Source organism: Scatophagus argus, chromosome 2 (genome assembly GCF_020382885.2).
Source record: "Scatophagus argus isolate fScaArg1 chromosome 2, fScaArg1.pri, whole genome shotgun sequence".
Taxonomy (NCBI): domain Eukaryota; kingdom Metazoa; phylum Chordata; class Actinopteri; family Scatophagidae; genus Scatophagus; species Scatophagus argus.
The window spans coordinates 20,382,347-20,402,918 of record NC_058494.1 but is presented as its reverse complement, the minus strand read 5'-3'; the positions used below and the strand labels follow the sequence as shown (position 1 = coordinate 20,402,918).

The following is a 20,572-nucleotide window of genomic DNA, read 5'->3' as shown; positions in this document are numbered from 1 at the left end:
TTCCCGTTTCCCAGTCCCTCACGTCCACAAATGTGAAGCTCGTCACGGTGAAGCCGCGGCTGCCGGTCAGTGGTTTTCAAAATAAAAGCATTTACAGTGGCGGTCCCATGACGGGCAAATTTGCATTGCATGATGAAAAAAAAATAGGCATAAACAATAAAATGAAAGGGCTGAGTAATAATTAAAACCGGCTGATATTTTGAATGAAAAACAATTAACAGCATAAGGGTGAGGCCTTTGGTTAAAAAAAGAAAGAAATAGAAGCAGGAAGGTCCTTTGAACAATACAAACACAGCAATATGCTTGCATCTTATGTGCAAATTTGCCATATTGTTTGGCAGTGGCACTACGAGAAAGATCCTGGGGATGTCCTGAACAGAAAGGGTGAATTTTTAGATGAATCCTGGATGACCTCTTTTCTTTATCACCTTTTGTAGTTATAATTATCTCCTCTGCTGTGGGCAACTTGGCCTCTATTTTTTTTTTAAACCTCCACGAAAAGCCATGAAGGCTGCTTTTGTTTTTATAACCTGAAGTTAGTGGGTCTGTCGGTGGTTATCTCCACAATACATCACAAGATCAAAGTCCATATGTATCCATTGTTCACTCAACAAACACCAAACCAGTCACTTTGATGTATCTTTTACTGTTATATCTCTGTTCAAACAAGTTATATATAGGCCCAGCGGCACCCATAAAAGTCTGGTTTATTAAAATCTTACTTGCATGCATGCTTTCCTTTGATACTGTTGCCAACAACAGACTGCTGAACACAAAATACTGCATGTGCTCTGAGAAACGATTTCATGTTAGAAAGTTTAAAATTGGCCAGGAATGGTCAAGGTTAAGCGCTATATGGTTTGACATGATGATGAAGTGGGGTGAGCTTTTGATTTGATTCTCTGTACTGTTTTGAAAAAGTGGATTTGTAAACCAAATGAGAAAAGCATCCCTTCCTTCACCTACTGCCCATGAGCCAAGCACTCCATGCCAAGCCAACCATGACTCTTCTAGTGATGGTGCCCGAGTGGGAAGCAGTAAAAGTCTGTGGCTGTAAAAGACAGTTTCAGGCATGAGTGTGTTTTTATTTCCCCTTTTTTGGCCTGCTGAAAATATAAGATTCCCTTGTTATTTTGTCTCCCCAAACAAGCTTTGAAAAATAGATTCTTTTGTCATTTGTTTCAGAATTTTACTATGGGAATACTGGTTGAAAACATGCTGTAGGTGATTACTAATTGCTACAAGTTTCTAATAATGACAATATTATTTCTCTTAGAATAATATCTTTCATAGCCAAGGCATAGCTTTACATCTGGACAGTATGGACACTCTCTACCAATATTTTAAGGGGACAGAATTGTCTGTACCAATACATTTTCAAAGTTGTTTGTTATATAGTTAAGTCAAATTAGATACTTCTCCAAGATGAGGTATGCTATATTGGCATTTGGGGGTTGTTTCTTTGTTCATAGTGCAACATGTGAGCGCTGTAGTAAAGTCTGTCAGTGGAAACAAGTTATCAGTTACATGATTAGTTGATCAACAGAGATTTAACTGGCAACTATTTCAATGTTCAATTAACGATTCAAGTCAGTTATCAACGAACATCTCAGCTGTTGGGAGATTTTTTCTGTTCTTTTAAAGACCAAATGATTAGTTAAGAAAATAATGATAGTTAATGATAGTTAATTGGAGTCCTTGTGTGAAACTGAATTTTATGTAATTTTATTATGTATAAGTTCAACGATTGTATTTCAGTGTCCAACATTGTTTTCCTTATAGGTGTGAGCTAATTTGAAGAAGGTCACTTTTCTCTCTGAGCAGGTCAAGAAAGCCACACCCTGAGGGACATGATGTCATATAAACAAACTCTGTCTATGCACAGGAGAAAGCGCTGCTTGCACTTTCACGTGTGTATACTTGATTATGTAATACTAACCAGTTCTTGTAATGACGCAAACATGACATATGCTGTGTTTGAATAGAACTTAACTGACTTATTTATCAGAGGAGACATTAAATAATAATTAGAATTAATCCAATTCTTGAATTTTTCCTAAATACACACATAAATAATGATGATGATCATGATAATAATGTGAGCAATGTGAGATGCTAAAAGTGTATAATCATATGTAGGAGAGTAGCTGAGCTATAGTGGTGAACCATATGTGTAGATCTAGTCTAATGGAGGTTAAACAGGTGTGCTATGAGCACACCGCACAGTGATCTGAAAGTACAATGGGAGCCCTCGTTACCTGTGCTTCAATGGAGAGGAAACGCATCCCTTTATTGTTCTGGAAAGAGACGTAGTATCTGGTTGCTATGACCAGAAATCATTGTGACAGCATGTTGATGCTGATGAATTATTTGTCTAACCAGGTTTGACTTTTGTCAATTTATAGGTCTTACTCAGAAAAAATACATGTTTGTATATGGAAATAAAAAATTTATTTTGTGTTTCTCAAAAGTCAACCTTGTTTGTTTCAAAGCCACTAAAAACCAGTAAGCTGATACAGCCACAAGTCATCTCATATGAGAGCAATGTGTGTCATGTCCTTGAATGCTGCTGAAGCAATATTATTTTTTGTTATTTCACATTTATAATTATTAATATTATTTTTTAATTGTTTTCTTTCATTGTTGTTATGTATGTATGTTACATTAGCTTTGCTCCTTACCGCTCGACTCTATAGGTCAGGTTTTTCCTGCAGTTAAAGAGCCGTTTGTAGATATAAAATGTTCCGCTTATTTGATTCGAAAATTCACGTATTCACTATTGTATAAATATAAAACTCTTCACAGCCATTTGCAAATTACTTCCTCATCAACATTGTCCCATTGTTTGTGTTTGCACAAGGTCTCACAAACATTTTAATATCAGGACATCTTGTTTTAATGAGAGCAAACAGAAGCTGGTGCTTTCTCCTTCGTCCTCAAATCCTCATGAGAGAGAAAGTGCATCTCGACACTTTCTCTCCCTGGATCTAAAGGGGAGAAGCATAGCACAGCAGTAGAGAGGTGTGGCCGCATAGCTCTCATGACAGGTAGACATGTGGAGGAGGAGCTAGATTACCTGTGCAGAGCTGGCAGTCAGTGTACAGTGGACATTGCACCTGTTGCACTTCCCAGGCTCTCTGTCTGTTTCTCTCTCCCTCTTTCTGTCCATCTCTTTTCCCCCTTTTTTCCCCATCTGGAAGCACTAAGGGAGCTGACAACCTCACTATGGATCCCAGTGAGGCTGTTGGAAGTGAGAAGGAGAAAGAAAAGGAAAAGGAGAAAGTTATAAAGAGGAGGAACCGGCCTGTGTTCCTGCGTTACCTGGAGAGGAGAAAGACGGACACTATTGTGGCTGATGACACGGCGAAAGGTGACATCAACCTGGGGACGCTGGTGAGGAGGAGTCAGTCCGACAAGACGGAGTACAGCGCTAAACTTAAAGGTACACCAACTAATGACCTCCCCAGAGGTTAAAACTATGGCAACAATCTATACACACGTGAGCCAACACTCAGTCTGAAAAGTATCTCAACTCTTTAGTTTACAAAGTTGTTCAAAACACATTGTCTAGGGTGGACTTATAGAGGACTTAAGTATGTCCACTATAGATGGACTGTATAAGCAGCATTGATGGCAAAAAATTCAGCACCCACGTAGACGACGCACTGCTCTATAGCTCTGGATACGAGGCACCTGTTGTGTTACTATGTGCTGAGCAGGAGATACTCCCACAGGGATGAAGCCACATATGCAAACTGTGCTCCAAACTCAGGAACAGAGGAGTGGCTTGAGAAGTGTTCCAGACCAGCAAGTAAACAAGATCTAATACACCAATGAAGTGTGAAGAGGGATTTACAGATTAATTTTCATCTCCAAGTTTAGTGAAAGAGTTTTAAGAGATGTCAGACGCCCTGACTTACAGTTTACAGTTTGCGGTGTGTTGGAAAGTAAGAGCAATTTGGAAAGGAGAGCGTTAAAAAAAAAGAAAAAAAAAAGCAAATCGCTAATCCGGCTGTATGTTGCCTTATCACAAGTGCTGACATGGTTTTTTTTTTTTTTTAATCACAGACACACAGATGTTCACATTTCAGAAAAACTGGCTTCACCTCTTCACTGAGTGCAGTCAGTGACTGGGAATGCTGCACTTCAGGCAAAATGACTGACGTGACTGTGTCAGTGTGTGTGTGTGTGTGTGTGTGTGTGTGTGTGTGTGTGTGTGTGTGTGTGTTGGGGGGGGGGGGGGGGGGGGGGGGGAATTAATAAAGATTAGCCAAAGTATGCAGGCTTTCTGGTGCCACTTGTTCCTGGGTTTCCTTTCCAGAGAACAATACACTTCACATGCCAAAATGAGTAGTGGCATCTTCTCTAACATGGCGAAGTATAACACACTTCTCTATCTGTGTTGTACACATACACACACACACACACACACACACACACACACACACAATTGCTTTATCAGCAGCTGTTCTGTTTACTTGAAATAGAGACACTCTCCACTCCTTTGTACCTTCTGTTTTCTTGACCAGCCTGCATCAAGGCAGGCAGGGTTGTCAAAAAAACAAACCAAAAACACTGAGCTGTTTCCAGTAAACTAATCTGCCGCCCTGCTTCACTTTAGCCTCACACCTGACAAGCAGTGTTACATATTTACAGTGGTATTACCATTGCAAATATTGACAGAAAGATGACTTCACTGAAAGAGGAAACATGTGAGTTGCTGCTCCACAGTCAGCTCTCATCTGCTTGTCAGACAGGTTGGTCAAGCCACAGAGCCATGGCAACATGACATCCATATATCTAATTATTTACAGTAACTAAATATTATATGTCTGGCGATGATTTACCTTAATTAAATAGATGGTAATAATCCAAATATCCGTATGTATGTATGTGTATGTATTTTTCCTTTGAATTATTCATGCTTTGATGTGGGATTTATGATGTTTGAAGACTGAACTGTTTCTGTGTGTGAGTGTGTCACATTTTTTTGGCTTGAACTTTTTATGGAATTTCATTTAAACCCGATGCAAGAATGGTAACACGCTTAAAAAGGTCCGACTTCCCTTTTATTTAATATTTTTCATGGACATTCTCAGGCTTTTTCTTTAACTCAGCATACTTTATACAACATATATTCTTGGTATTCCTAGTGATAAAATCCCATTGTGTGCTTTGCTGTGTGGCAAAGTGTGACGAGTCATTTTTCTTGATGGTGATACATGATACGGCGTGCCTTGTATTCTGTTCTGGGGCCGCCTGTTGGATCAATGGGCCTTTCAATGGGCTGAACGGTGAAAAGCCCTGTATCCACTTTCATGGGAACTCCTCGGCCGACAACCAAACCTCACCAAATATAACTCTGGCAAAGGAATAAGCCATCACACTTTAGGAGCAACTGCTGAGTCTTTATAAGCCATGATACATTTTATTTTTTGTGTGAATGTGTCCGCGGGGAAAAATCTCTTCCAGTTTTGAATGGGACAACTTTCACACAGGCTTCAGTGTCACTTATTAAGAAGGCAGGAAAATATTGGAGTAAAGGTAGATAATGTATGAAAAGAGCTGAAACCAGATTAAAAATACATTATATCTCTGTCCAAAGAGCCACCAAGATATCTCATTTCATCTCTTTCTCATAGGTGGAGGTTTTCAGCGACTTCAGGCTATCTTTTCACAGTGAAAGCCCATGTTGGCATGTGACACTTCATGATACTGTTGATACATGAGTGTTTTTTAAAACATAGCCATTAGTAAAACAGTTTCTGTGGTGCCTCTATGTTGAAAAATGTCATCGCATGGTGACACAGTGGAATTATATGAACAGGGATTTATTCGGAAGCTTCATTAAACTCATACAACTGACAGTCTTATCTTTTCTCCTGAAGTGTTATCAGTCACTGGCGAGTTAATTAATAACTGCTGATGGGAAAAGCTTGTGACTGCACAGTATGGTCTTACAGTGTGCTGTGTGCACTACAGAATATCAATTTATTAATTTATTTTTACTGTTTAAGCCAAAGAGGCTGAATTCGAAAGAAAGCTGTGATTCAAGTCCAGTCCATGAAATTAACATAACCTTTGTGACATCTGCTCAGTTTTAAGAACTTCGTGAGAATCAGTGATTTTGCAAGTGAATTTAATTCCTGCATCTCAGGGAAATAAAAGACGAATGTAAGGTGTAACTGTAAGAAGAATGAGATCAGATCTCTAAGGGAGTCAGCCAAGTGTGAACACAAACTGAACAGTGTTGGCATGCATGAGGAAGTCCTAACACATGACCCATTCTGCTCAGCTTTGGCAAAAGGCATCCACTACTTACTGTACCCTCCCTTCATGGCAGCACCGGGGCTTTCAAAGCATCTTGCCTCCAACAAAAAATTAAAACATTTTTCTAAGAGAATATAGGAAAAAGGAAGAATACAACTTCCTCACTGTCACGCCTGCGTTGCCCAGAACGACACTAATGAGAGTATGTACAAATACTACATGTAATGCAAAAAGTGTGACAGAACTAATCATTACCCTGACTACTGGTACTTCTGAGAATGGTGCACTGAGTCCAGCTAAATATACTGTAAAGGAGGTATTCCTGATATTTTCTACCCAAGCTGAGCTTCTTATGGTCACACCTTTTGCATGTTTACGTCTCTCTCTCTCTCTCTCTTTGCGTTTGTGTGTAAAAGATTGTGTATTTATATTCTCCTGCGCACCCATGTGAATCAGCTTCAGTGTGTGTGTGTGTTCTTGCATATGTAGGTGTGTTTGTCATTATGTGTCTCCCTCATCCACCCTCTTTCGCTCTCTCTCTCTCTCTCGCTCTCTCTCTGTCACACACATACACACACAGACGCACACACTCGTGATGTCTGAGCAGATGGAATGCCTGAGCACGTCGTAGCATTACATCAGCAGGCACGATTAGTTCCGTAACCTGACACAAACACACACACACACACACACACACACACACAAGGAAGTGGTGTGGCAGCGTCGATTAGGCAGAAAGGAAGCATCCCTCTTCCCTGAACAGACTGTCCTGCCTGCCATGCAAAGCACAGAGCAGTCACAGACTGATTAGGCAGCAGAGCAATAAAAAAAGAAAAAGAGAGAGAAGTGAGCCTGACTGGCATGTTAAGTGAGGCCTTTTGGCGCGCGAATTAAAATAATTAGATCACCGTGAAATATGGTGATCTAAATGGCTGCTAGGGCGTCAAGTGGATGTGTTAGACGCGAGAGTTTCTCCAAGCGTGTGCATCCCACAGGGTCAGAGTATTTACCAGCATTTTCGAAAATGTGTCACAGACGGCTTTAAATGCTGGCAAAAACATCAAATTTTTTTTAATGGCAACTGCATATTTACAGCAAAATACATGTACACTCAACGATACTGTAATTTTCTATGTCCCTGTGACCTATATGGCTCATTAGGCCAGATGTTATGGTAGTATGGAAAGAAGATGAGGTAATTATTTGTCTCCTTTTCCCAGTTGTGCCATGTTTTATATGTCTGTTACTATATTTTCACAAGCCAGCTGCCATTTATGAACACTGTTGCAAATGGCTGTCAGCACAATACACACTTGATGTAATGCAATAATTTTATAATATGATTTTTTTTTTTTTTCCTCAGAGAAAATGACACCACATGACCTGTCCACACCCTCCTCACCAGCACTGGATCCAGAGGAGGTCCGTTTGAGAAAGATGAACCGCAGGGCAAAAGTCATTCAGGAGCTTGTGCAGACTGAGAAGGACTACCTCACAGACCTGGAGCTGTGCATCAGAGAAGTGGTCCAGCCTTTACGAAATTTGCAGGTAGATGCTGCTCGGGATGCCCCTTTAACACTTATTTTGGAAATACAGTGTTAAAATTCATCTCGCCTACTGAGAAACCTGAGTGCCTTATTTCTAACATCACCTCTAATCATAATACTAACCTTAATTCACACATTAAGGTTATGAGTTATATCAATTTAAAATGTGGAGAATTTTTACAACAAATAATCAAGAATAAACACTGGAATATTCAATTAGAGTGTGGCAGATTAACATAAAATAAGTTGCAGCTTATTTAAACAGAGAATCAAGGTTCTGGTTTAATGATAGTTTGACAGAAAATGTACTATAAGCAAATTTTAATTGTTTAATTTGCACAAACCTACCGTTTTACAGTATGCTGTCCTTGTTCTGTGTTAGGTTGTGGATGTAGACAGGCTGTTCACCAACATGGAGACAGTGTGTGAGGTATCAGCGGCACTCCTTCACAGACTGCATGAGGCCATGGCTGAACCTGACCTAGAGGCAGTCGTCATAGGTAATGCCGTTTTGACTTTTGCCTGTCGGACTTCATCATCTTTTCTCTTTTGCTGCTCTGGTTAAGGTTTGTAAAGATATCTCACGTGCCATTTTTATTTGAAGGAGAAGTATTCATCCAGGCAAAGGCAGCTTTAGAAGATGTGTATAAGATTTACTGTTACCATCACGACGATGCCAACATGTCGCTCAAATCCTACGAGAAAGATGAAGAGATAAAGCAACATTTCACCATGTGTGTGCTAGCTCTGAAGTAAGTCTTTTCCTCCAAATATTTTTTTCTAATCATTCAAATAATTTCCCTGATTTTCTAAATGTTATAATTTATTACATGTAATCTTGGTGGTGACCGTGTTTCTTTGTCTTTGTAATTACAGAAAAATCTACGACCAAGAGTAAGTACCCTTTCATGAAAAATTGACGTTTTAATTTAGAATATACTGAATTCAACATTAAATACACTGTCATGTATGGATTTTGATTATTGTGTTAAAACAGCACTTTTGGTTGTTGTCATCCATTCTTTTCTTTTTGATTTTCCATTCTGTGGGGAAGCAGTTTGTGTTTATCAGTGTTTACAGTACAAATCTAATGTAATCTAATTTAATTTGCACAGAGGGAAACCCAACTTGCTGGACATGGGTTCACTGCTCATCAAACCTGTCCAAAGGATCATGAAGTACCCGCTGCTGCTTGGAGAGCTGTGGCAGGCCACCCCTGAAGACCACCCTGACTGTCGGCCGCTGCAGGAGGCGTTCACTGCCGCCAAGATCATAAACGTTAACATCAATGAGTTCAAGAGACGCAAAGATATCGGTGAGATTTCACTAACAGTATATAGTATATATACAGGCATTTTCTCGTTCCCATGATAAGAGAAATGGAGGTAAATGATCTTTTGCACTGTCTTGGCTGCATCTGTTCAAACACAGGTCTTTACATTTTGGTTTCATCTATTCATTCTCAGTTATGAAGTATAAGAGGTTGGAAGATGAAAGCACACTGAGGGGCAAACTACATAAGTTCAACATCCACTCTATCCGGAAGAAAGGCGACAGATTTGCTGGCTATCTGAAAATCCTAACAGGAGTTGAACCACAGGTAAAGAAAAAAAAAAAGAAGAAATGGTGGCAAAGAAACATTTTTTAACTCAACCTGCACATAATGTGAGTTTAATTAAAAGGAGTTTGTGGGATTAAAAATTATGAGGCTTGTAGACTTGACAGTTTGAAGATTTAATATTCAACACTTCCATATTAAAACATCTCAAAATGACTAGACCACTGTCAGTCCTACGTATCTTGTTTAGTTGGATATTTATATTATCCCAAATGTTTAAAGAATGTTCAAACCAAGAGTAATGTATTCACAGTAACGCCTATCCTTGTAATTTATGGGAGAGAGTCAGAGAAAGAGGAAGGAATTTAGCTAATGTGCCTAAAAACAACATGAATGTAACTTTAAAACATTACTTTGCCTGTGAACACGATGGTGATCATGATCCCACACTACTGCACGACACTAAGTCGCTGAACTGCATCTTTTGTTTTCATGGATTTTATTATTTTCTGGCTTGAAGGTACTTTATTGATCAACCCGATTGCTGTTTAATGCAGTTCTTGTTATTATTATCTTTGCCAGAACAGAAAGTCAAAGTTTGAGTAAGGCAAAGGCATAACTGGCCTTTAGCTAACATTTAGGCAACATATTTTTTTTCCTCATTTTGTGTAGGTGAGAGATGAAGTATTTGACAGAGAGGAGAAGCTGTTCAGGAGTCTGGAGAAGGCCGTGAGGCAGCTGGTCAGGAATGTTCAGTGTTACCTGCAGCACACTCAGGTAGGTGCATATTAACGGCTTCTACTGCAAATCGTGTGTGTTTTAATGGTTTCAACTGTTCTGTCAACCTTTCTGAGATTTTCCTCTTGATCTTGCTCTTTCTTTGCCGCAGGAGATTGTGTCTGTAGCTGTTCAGAACGTCCAGGACATGGAGAGCATCATCAAGGAGCCAAACAAAAATGGCACAAATGGCTCATCGCACAGTAATGGAAATGACCCCTATAAGCACTTTGTAAGTGCTCCTTTTTTTTGAACATCACTTCAAAATGTTATTAGTTTTCTTCAGGGTATAACTCATTTTACTGTCCAGCTCTTCCATCTGCTCTTTCCTCTCTCAGTCCTCTGTATTTGTACCTGTCCTTGTCGTTCCTACACGACCTGCCATCCACCTTCCTGTAAACTCTGAATCTGCCAACTTTCCTTTCCTACCCTCTCCTCCCTAAGGACTGCACTATTGCCAATTCTGAGATAACTGTACATTTGAACAGGATTATGTGTTGCGGTATCTTCATTGCAGAACTTTACCGCTGCCCCAAAGTCTGCAGTGATCTTTACAAAATAATAGCAGGCCCAAAGGCATGTGTGCTTTAAGAATAAAAGCAACAGACACAAAAAGGGTTTCATCATGTCTGCTGTAATCAAAACATGACAGCTTTAAGTGATAGATACTTTGAGAGACAGTTCTTTTCGCTTTGTGTATTAGACATTACAGACTCCACACTATAATAGATGAAATCTGTTCTGTCGCGCAAAGTCTTCCCATTAACTAAACAATATCCCTACCTCTCGTTTGTCTGCATGCAAAGCGAGCTGCAGCAGCTCTGTTGTTGTTCTGCATTCAAGATTGATGTTAAGGAGTACTTTTCGCCTTGGAGAAAATTGTTCTGAATTATAGACACTGCAGCATACTAAAAACAAGACATTTAACAAAGCATACATCATTTGAAAAACCTTATAAAAGCACACAGAAGTACACTTAAAGTAGATGTTTACTTTTACAGAATCCATAATCAAGTATACTTAGTTATACTTAGTACTGATACCAGATATGTCTATTCATCTTTTGCCACCTCAATGACTTCTACCTCCAGAAAGACAGTATGGAGCGCTTGGTCCTCGCCCCCCTCTCCAACCTGCAGGGCATGTTCACAGCCCCACAGAAGCTCATCCAGAAGCGTTATGACAAATTGCTGGATTACTGCAGCCGCCTGGAGCGCTCTTCTTCTATCTCATCCTCATCCTCATCCTCATCATTATCCACCACTGCTTCCTCTACTTCGCTGGTGTCAGAGGACCCGCCTGGTCCCGCCAGGAGGGACTATGAAGCTCTCAATGCTTTGCTAGTGGAGGAGTTGCAGAGGTTCAACATGGCTGCCTATACCATTCTAACCAACTGTGTGGTGTCTCTTGTGACTCTGCTCAGACGGCTGATGGATAAAATACTGCTTTGTTCCCCATCGATACACCAGCTACCAGTGAGGATCCAGCACATAAATCACATAATTGGACAATTTATTTTTTGTGTATTTAATGCTCAGACTAAAATGTGTCATGTTTTCAGGCTCCACTGTCAAATATTGCTGAAGTGCAGAACAGTATCATGGACGAGCTGAACAATCTGACTTTTGTCAAAGATAACGCACAGAAATTAATGGAGAGAAAAGTCAGCTTCGAGAGACAACGAGACAAGAAATTAACGGTAAGTGAAAATAATCTAGAATAGTATCTGTATTATTTAATCTGTGGTCAGATGTGTAAGCGTCTTCAAACTTTTCATTTTGCTGTTCCAGTTCCAGACCATGAATTGGTAGTCATGGCTCTTATCAAAGACAGACATGAAAACAGCTCCAGGCTGTGTTTACCTGGGGCACTTGACAACCCAAAGCTCCACCAGGTTTCAGTCCCCTAAGACTTATATAGCTATATGTGTGTGTAGGCTTACACACATGCATGTATACCTGTGCATGTATGTGCTTGGACATGTGAGTAGATCTATCTGAAACTCCTGTCTCCAGGAGCTTTTTACCTCTCACCATCCCTGGAACACCCTCGTATGTTGATAACCAGCAAGGTGCCTACATGTGCCCACACAGCAGACCCACTTCAAATAATTACATCAACACGTCTTTGTGCTGTGCGGTCCTTCAGATGCCAGAGGTGCAGCACCAAACCGAGGAACAGCGCGCCCGACTGCTGGCAGAACACCCGCTGAGCCGTCTGTACCAGCTGAAGAGGAAGTGCAATGGCTGCCAGGAGCAGGACCTCAGTCTGCTGGAGGGAGAGCTGGTGGCCTTGCTGGAGGACACGGACCCATTAGGCAGCAGCACCCGCTGGCTGGTTCACACTGGAGGCAAGTGTGTGTGTATGTGTGTGCATAAGAACAAAACTCCTCAGGGCAGAGGTTGCTCTTGGCGCATTCTGTCCGTAAGAAACACAAGGTGAATTAAGTTATCACACAGGATCATCTGCAGGCATGGTTGGTATAGGAATCCTTTCATACACATTTCTCTGTGAATACACGTGCATCTATAAGATGACTGAGGCTGTGCAGAAACACCAAACTTTACTTTCTGACACTGATAAGTCAGCACGCCAGAATCAGTCCCAGGAGCTCCTGTGATGTCATGGTTGCTGGTACGTCTTTGCCTGCCTCTGGAGATGGTTGCCGCACAACAGGGCCAACTCCGTAGCTTGTCTCCATCTCCCCTCTACGTCTCGCAGAGGCACCTGAGATCCCAGCATCTTGTTTGGAACAAACTGCTGCGCGTTGTAAGCAGCGTTACTTAGAATACAAAGCTTCTCCCTGTGGGTATTCAGAAACAAGGACGGATAGATGCCGCTTGCGCACCTCTCTGTACTCTGCAATAACAACTTTTAACAACTTTTTTTTTTTTTTTATGAGCACTAGAATAAAAAGACTGTGTGTGTTTCTTGGTGCAAAGTAGATTCTTCACAGACTTGTCTTTTCCTCTGGGATTACAAGCATTCCCAGGAAGCTGATGTTCAGTCTTCTGCTGATATCAACAGTATGAATATGCTTGCCTCATATTTACACACTCTTCAGTTCACTCACGTGGGTTCAAGATCATGTAATGCTCGAGCTTTTGCTTATGGCCTGACATGCTGTCCCATATATGAAACACACGTTTGCCTAGAGGTGCAATACATATTTATGTTTAAGAAGTTAACGGAAAATGTCTCATGAAGTGCAGTTTGTCCTGTGATTACCTCACTGTTACACATTTAAAGGATCAGTTTTCTGACATTACAGTCAGATATTGTTTGTGTTTAACCAACTCTGAGATTTGTCTCCCTTCAAATGTAAAGTGAATGGATTTTTGATTACACGGCCTAAATCCATACATTACCAAAACAAACAAACAACAACAACAAGAACTCAATATCCTGCTCACTCTGAATAATCCACAGACCTCATTGAGAACAGTTTTACTGAAACTGATTACTTCCAAAGAAATTTTATAAAAATGGTTGTCAGTTAGTTCAATAGATTATTCAGATAAATTATGTTAAAATGCACTACTGATTTATTATTTTTTTTTACTCTAATGCTTTAGTGTTCTGAGCACCATAAACAACACCGCAATCACCCTAATTTTATGGTGATGGAAGAAAAAAAGAGATGCATATCTAAAAACCTGGACCAATATATGCATAACTCTAGAGGAATGTGAGAATAGATTTCTTTTTTTCTAAGAGGTCAGGCATCTGGACAAACTGTCCCTTTGTGTCACTGTTAGGTACACAGGGCTACGTCTACTCCACATTCCTGAAGCAGTACAACCCTCTGAGGGACTCCCAGCGGGCAGGCCAGATGGTCAAAGAGCAGCAACAGCAGCAGCCGCCTGCCATGGCAGATGAGGACTTTGACGACCTCAGTCTGTTCGTGTCGGGCAGCAGCAGCAACAGCTTGCGCAGCTTCAACCTCAACAACACCGACAGCAGCTCGACCCTCTCTGGACTACAGGGGGAGCAAGAGAGCCCTGAAGACCTGGATGATACGCTGGACAACGAGGCCCAGCAGGTGTGTGTTTTTCAGTCCTGTTCTGGCACCATATGGTCATTTCAAGATGTTGCAGTGCTTAGGACTCAGGAGACAAGTAGAAAAAAAATATCTTTGTTCAGCTTTGTTTAGTTTTCAGTTTGAGAACAGTCAAGGTCAACAAGATTAATGTCCTTTGAAAGGTTTTGCAAAAATCTACAGTTGTGGAAAGACTACATCTCAGCACGCTGCATGTGCATATGTGCGTGTGCAGACAAATACTTTGAAGCTATTTGAAATGAACCAGGCAGGATGAGAAATTTAACACAAGGGCTAAAAGTGAAACACATCAAACCACACGCCACATAAACCTCATAATTACAATGAAACATTGACTCAGCAAGCTATGTAACGTTAGCTGGGCTTCCAGTGCCTTCTCACACACGAGGCCCTTCCTGTAAAATGTGAGGGTTGTTATTTTAGAGGGCCAATAAAACTGATTTGTGCAGTTATATAGACTGGATGAGCAGGAAATCTGCCAGTGCAGTGCACTTATAGCTTTACAGTGTCTCTGTCTATCCCGCATTGAAACCAAATGGGGTGAATAACATTGCATGATGAATCTGGCTTCAACGCTCCCGGAATCTGTGGTTCTTGCGGTCAAGTCTTCAACTGCTATGAGTACCCGGTACGCCTCTGATTTTCATTACAACATAGCACAGTCATTTGTCTTAAGATACAGAACACTGATGAGGGTCAGTAGATTGTAACCAATGAAAATTCTGATCTGCGTTGACACTGTGTCCATTTGGAAAGCTGATAAACAGTGCCACCTTTTGGATTTATATATATTACTTTACTGTGTCGGTGCAAGTTGAGATTTCCAATTCGTTATTTTGGAGAGGATAAAACACAGCTGGTTACTGCAGTAGTGGAGGAAGTGTGCAAAAAAAAAAATAATATGTAAAGTCAATAGTAACTGAAGCTTTTGGATTCATGTAGTTGGGTAAAAAGTATTGGATTTCCCTCTGAAATGTAGAGCAGCAGAAGTACAAAGTGGCATGGATGTACCTAATTACATTCCACCATTGTTTTACTTTCAGTTGCACTAAACTTGTCTTTTAGTTCAGTTTAAACCATTTTATACGCCTGTGACATCTGATTGGTGTCTCTTTCCACAGTTTTATGCCGTGTATGCGTTTCAAGCCCGCTGTGACCAGGAGCTGACCTTGCAGGAGTACCAGCATGTCCGCATCCTTCAGTTCTCTGATCTGGGAGGCAATAAGGACTGGTGGTTAGCAGAGTCTAATGGACAGAGGGGATACGTCCCTGCCAACTACCTTGGCAGGATGTCTTATGCATAAATAAAGGCCCTCTATTTATGCGCAGGATATCAACAAACCCAAACCATTGAGAACACCAACCCAACAAAAGCAACCTGTGGCATTTCAAACAAATTCACTCACTCTTTTAATGCATAATTGTTAATGTGATGACAGCGACACATGTTGGTTCTCAGTGGATATTAACAGATGTCTCAAAACAAGTGTTGAATCTGCTTTGCCTTCAGACGATCACAACAGGAGAGCTCACCAATAGGACCTGACCAGCAATCTGTGATTAATATGAGTGATTTTTAGGGAAAGACAGGGCGCTGCGCCGAGCACTTTTTGTACTTCAGTGTTGTAGAGTTTATATTCATAATGAAGTGACTTATTCATGAAGTTAAAGTTATATGTGAACCGATTTACAGATGAAGTCAATGTTATATGTGAAATGATTAATACATGAAGTATATGATGTATGTGAATGAGAAATGAAGAAATCTAGCTTATATTTTAACAATGAATAAACATGATCTATTGTCCACTTGTCCTGCAGAATATTATGATTTACATTTAAGGACACAACAGGCTACAAAGTCATTACTACTGCCAGTTTATAAGAAGAGATTTAATGACATTTGTTGATAAAAAGTCACTTTGTCACCGGGTAGATTTGTTAGGACAGAATGAGGCACAGTGTCCAGCAGCATTTACATGAAGTGAGATTCAAGTATTTAACTGGATGGTGTTACTTTTGTACAGATGCTCCTGTAGTACAAACATAATGCTCTGACTCTAATTCCACATTGCTTAACCATTTATTTTCTATTCCTCCAGCCCCCCCTCACCCAAAGCTTTTGTTTCATCTTTCTCATTTTTTCAGTTTCTTCTGCGCTGCTTTCTTCTTCACCAGTTGTAATCGTTTCATGGCATTAAGCTGGGACTCCTGAGATGTTGGTGCTTTGTCCCCTGGTACAGTCTTTGACCCATTTCCATTGTTCCCGTTGCCTCCTCCGTTATTGCCTCCGTTCCCTCCTGCACTTGCCTGGGAGCCGCTCGGGGAGCCAGCTCCTGATGAGGCAGACCCTTTGCCTTGGCTTTCAGCGCTTGATGAACGGTTCAGCGGCTGCTTACCCAGAGTCAGGGGTGGGGGAGGTTTCAGAGGCACCTGGCTAGAGCCATTTCCGTTGCCGCTCCCGGGTATCTTTGCACTCCCAATTCCTGACTTGGCTCCTGCTAACCCAGACAGGCCAACGGGCTTCTGGCCAGAGGGGGTCGTCAAGTTCTTATGGCTCCCACTTGGGCCTGAGGAGCCTAGTTTGGAGCTGGCTGGAAGAGAGGAGCTCGTCTTGGCACCAAACGCAGCCCAGCCTGTGAGACCACTGCCTGAGGAGGAAGAGCTGCTGCTGGTGGGATTGGCTGATGTTGTGGATGCCTGAAATGATAAACCATTAGCCCAGTTATCACAAAGCAACACAGATTCAAATGAGACCTTAAGAAGACACCATAGAGTCAAACACCAACAAATGAATTTCAGCCTAGCCCACGGTTTTTATAAAGTGACCAAAGACCGGGTAGAGAAGGTCAGAAAGTATTGAGATACCAAACATTTTGTTGGTTTTGTTATTTTCATGGGAATTGGCAACAATAACAATAAAGCCATTCTTATCCCATACAGGTCACAGTGTAGCAGAACATATACATATGTATTAAGATGTGCCAATCAGAAGACTTACCTGTAAGCCAGACAACACCTCAACTTGAGCAATACTTTTACTGAAAAAAAAAGCACTCCTGCTCTGACTTGAATTAACATAATCAAATCGTGAACTACAAGGCAACATGTTTGCTGTCAAAAATGACCTTACAGTGAACTCCAAAAAGTTAGTTGTACACTGAAAGGCAGCCTACATAAATCCCTGCAGAGGACAACGAGAAAGAAAATATGCATTTATTTTATAATCACACCCCTGACTTCTGCTGCTTGGATAGCGTTTCTCCAGAGGCTGTGGCTTTAAAACTTTTCAGAGTACTTTTGCACACTGATAGCTATTGCTCTCCTCTCACTTGCTACTAGAAACAATGTAGGGATGCAGAAATATTGTTTATGCTCGACTTGAGGGTGACATGGGGGCACATATTATTGTCAAATAAGGATGAATAGTGTAAGATTCAGCTATTCTGGAACTCATCCTCCCATTAATGGCAACTGGTGTGCAGCCCTTTGTTGACACCTACCTTCACTTCTGTTCTCTTGAAGGCCTGGAAGGTGCTGGCTGTGTCAGGTTTGGCTTTAAGTTCTGTCTTTTTCACCAGTGTGTCTTTTACAACAGGTGCTGATGATGAGGAAGGGGATGGTTTCTGTGGGGGTTTCTGAGCCTAAAGGGCAAACAGATAAACAAATAGTGTTGATTTTAGAAAGAAACAATGACAACACATAAACTATTAACGTGACTATGCAATGATCTGTCCTGTAACGATACACCATATATATATGTGTATAGACACGCACACACAGTTATATAATTTATTTTCCTCACCATACGTTTCATTTGCCTGGTGCAGCGGGCACAATACCACACAAGCCGTGGATCATTTACTTCTTTGTCTGTCACTTGGGGCTTGTGACAGTCCTGGTGGTACAGATTATGGCACTCCTGGCATTCAACCAACTGGTTTCCCATGGTCACTGTCATTTGTCTTAGACAATTAAAAACAACGGCAAAGTCAACATGTGAACATGGAAATACTTGTTGGATTGATAATCAGGTTTAATTAAGATGTACCTGCAAACAACACAAGCCAGGCCCATTTCCATGGCGAAATCATCGGCATTGGTCTCATCATAGTCGTTTATGTTTGGCAGAAGGTCTTTGCTAGTCTGAACGGTGATTGGAGAGGAACGATTCTCCTGTTTGTCCAAACGAGGCTTTTTCGGAGGGTCCACCTCAGCCAAGTCCACCCTGACCTGTTTGACGGTAAGGCAGAAACAGGTATGTTTTGACAGTACATGGTGATATCACCGCTATAAGTAACAGCATCGTCAGACTGTCCAATGTGGAGTTCTGCTCATGTTTTTCTTGCACTTTAAGGAAAACTTTAAGGATCAAAATTGAACTGCTTAATCTTGTTGCCTGAAAATGCAGTTCTGCAGGTCTAAAATAAACTTGAAAATCAAAACATAGCCTTTCTCTTCTAGCTGTCTTGAACATCATTTTAATTTGTATGTATTTTTGATCAAAATATTCTGTACTATTTCACAAGCACATATTCACAGGGAACAAAAGAAACCCAAAGCATGGTAGTCTGAATGCCATTAAAATTATCACCTGTTGGGTGGTACTGGGTAATAGGCACACCTTTGCATGTAAAAACATGGCAAAAAAATTAAATTCATTCTGATCAAAAAGATACAAATGCCTTCCATACCTTCTCAGATGGTCTTTTCTCTGCCTCTTTCTTACTCTTTTCCGAGGTGGCTTTGCTACTGCTGCTGCTGCTGGATGATGAGGAACTTGAGGAGGATTTGGAGTCCTGCTTACTTAAACTCAGCTTTGACACAGATCCCTTGGAAACCTCTACATCCTGAGGATACACAATGGTATTATAAAATACTTGCATTTAGCTGTATAAATTACAAAACAGCAAAACGGAGAGACAAATAAACAAAAACAAAATAAACACAAGTTCACTATGAACTCCTTACTTTTTGTAATGAACGGTAAGATGAGTCGCTTCCTCTTGAAAGTGACTCATCCAGTAAAGCTTTAAGTTTCTCGGCTGAGTCTTTACTCTTGGAGTGCAGGTAACTCAGTCCCTTCAGGAAGATGGGATCCAACTCCAGACTGACAGGTCCAGCCATGGCTTTTTCACTGTGGGAATTAATCAAGTTCACTGCTACTGTCAAGTGCGACTGAAATTACTTACTAAATTGAAATTACTGCTTTTTGAAAAAGGCAAGGAAAAACCAAATATGTATGTATATTTTAAGAAACGACCATATAGCCATCACAGTGTTAATCTGCCACATCTTCAGGGTTAAATACTGACAGGGTACAGTAAAACTTATAAATGAGTCCAAGAACAAAAACTTCTTTCGAACACATTACATATTTTAGACGATTGAAATATTTATGGGCTGTTGTCTCTGTTTTCTTCAGAGAGACCAAATCCCACCCACATGTAATCACGGTTTTATATCGACGCTGGAACCGATTACCATAACAAATGATCGAGATGCGCAAGAAGAGACCAGAAAAAGAGAAACAAGAAAAATAAAAACCCCTGAAGAGAGGGAAGGACACTCTGGGGTTCACTCCGAGTAATCTTATAATTTTTTATCTTAGTTTATTTTCGTAGGCAGAATAGTCGGAGCTACCTTACACCTCTAGGTTGAGTCCAAGATGTTCCGATTCCGTCTAACTGGATTTAGCACACATACGCAAACACTGTGTTAATTTGGTTGCTGTGTAACGACATTATTCCGGACCATCCTTACCAGGAACACAGAGCACTGGGATAGCGGCACACTAGCTGAAGTTACCGTCCCTGTCAGCTGTTAGCTGTAAAACCAAGTTTGCAGGTTAGAATTTTCTGTTGTATTACGTTACCTCACTTTTTGCGTCTGGTAAACCCCTGCCTCTTAACCCGGTATTCTCGTTTTAGGCGAGCAACCAAAGGGTGAGCGACACTTCCTACAAAAGAATCAGATAGCCGGGCGGACAACTTGTGCAACAATTAGATATGTCCGGAATATACACGGGCGGAACCTTAGAACCTTGGAAATTGTTTTTAGGTTCAAGTATATCACACGTCCTTGCGCTCTGTATCTACTATTTAATCACATGTATCACGTGTACTTCTTAAACATTTTAAACCGATGCATCGTTCCAATTACTATTTCAGTTATTATCGATTCTTAAGATTCGACAGAAGTCAGTAGGTGGCGCTGTGGTTCTATTCTAGCTTTAGGGAAAAAAGGCAGCATGAGAAAAGAAGAAGGACTGTGCTCGGAAGCGTGTACCATAACAACGTGGTGTTGTTGGAATTGGTCTATGTGTCCGCATTACTAAAATTGTTGTAAGTATATATTCGT

General features: G+C 40.8%; 3 protein-coding genes across 4 annotated transcripts in view; 2 read left to right on the top strand and 1 right to left on the bottom strand.

Annotated features, from left to right (window-relative positions):
• Window positions 1-12: 12 nt before the first annotated feature.
• Window positions 13-16,024, top strand: arhgef38 (Rho guanine nucleotide exchange factor (GEF) 38). Its single transcript, XM_046416895.1, has 14 exons — window positions 13-3,442; window positions 7,634-7,818; window positions 8,200-8,317; window positions 8,422-8,569; window positions 8,694-8,711; window positions 8,933-9,132; window positions 9,284-9,417; window positions 10,048-10,152; window positions 10,265-10,384; window positions 11,244-11,627; window positions 11,714-11,851; window positions 12,301-12,502; window positions 13,911-14,194; window positions 15,334-16,024. The coding sequence occupies exons 1-14, from the start codon at window positions 3,226-3,228 to the stop codon at window positions 15,514-15,516; spliced, it is 2,436 nt and encodes an 811-aa protein (XP_046272851.1). The 5' UTR covers window positions 13-3,225; the 3' UTR covers window positions 15,517-16,024.
• Window positions 16,025-16,084: 60 nt separating this feature from the next.
• ints12 (integrator complex subunit 12) lies at window positions 16,085-20,236 on the bottom strand. 2 transcript variants are annotated; one of them, XM_046416973.1, is made up of 7 exons: window positions 20,088-20,236; window positions 19,184-19,349; window positions 18,907-19,062; window positions 18,264-18,445; window positions 18,018-18,177; window positions 17,716-17,856; window positions 16,085-16,912 (listed from the first exon to the last, which is right to left on the bottom strand). In XM_046416973.1, exons 2-7 carry the CDS (start codon window positions 19,337-19,339, stop codon window positions 16,349-16,351), a joined length of 1,359 nt encoding a protein of 452 aa, XP_046272929.1. In that variant the 5' UTR covers window positions 19,340-19,349; window positions 20,088-20,236; the 3' UTR covers window positions 16,085-16,348. The 2 variants fall into 2 exon arrangements, with proteins under 2 accessions (XP_046272929.1, XP_046272938.1); XM_046416982.1 differs by having other exon boundaries at window positions 19,976-20,121.
• A 185-nt stretch (window positions 20,237-20,421) lies between these two features.
• Window positions 20,422-20,572, top strand: part of gstcd (glutathione S-transferase, C-terminal domain containing) — a 47,810-nt gene continuing 47,659 nt past the window's right edge. The window contains exon 1 of the mRNA XM_046416907.1: window positions 20,422-20,556. The gene's annotated coding sequence lies outside the window, so the exon portion shown is untranslated. The remainder of the gene's footprint in view (window positions 20,557-20,572) is intronic.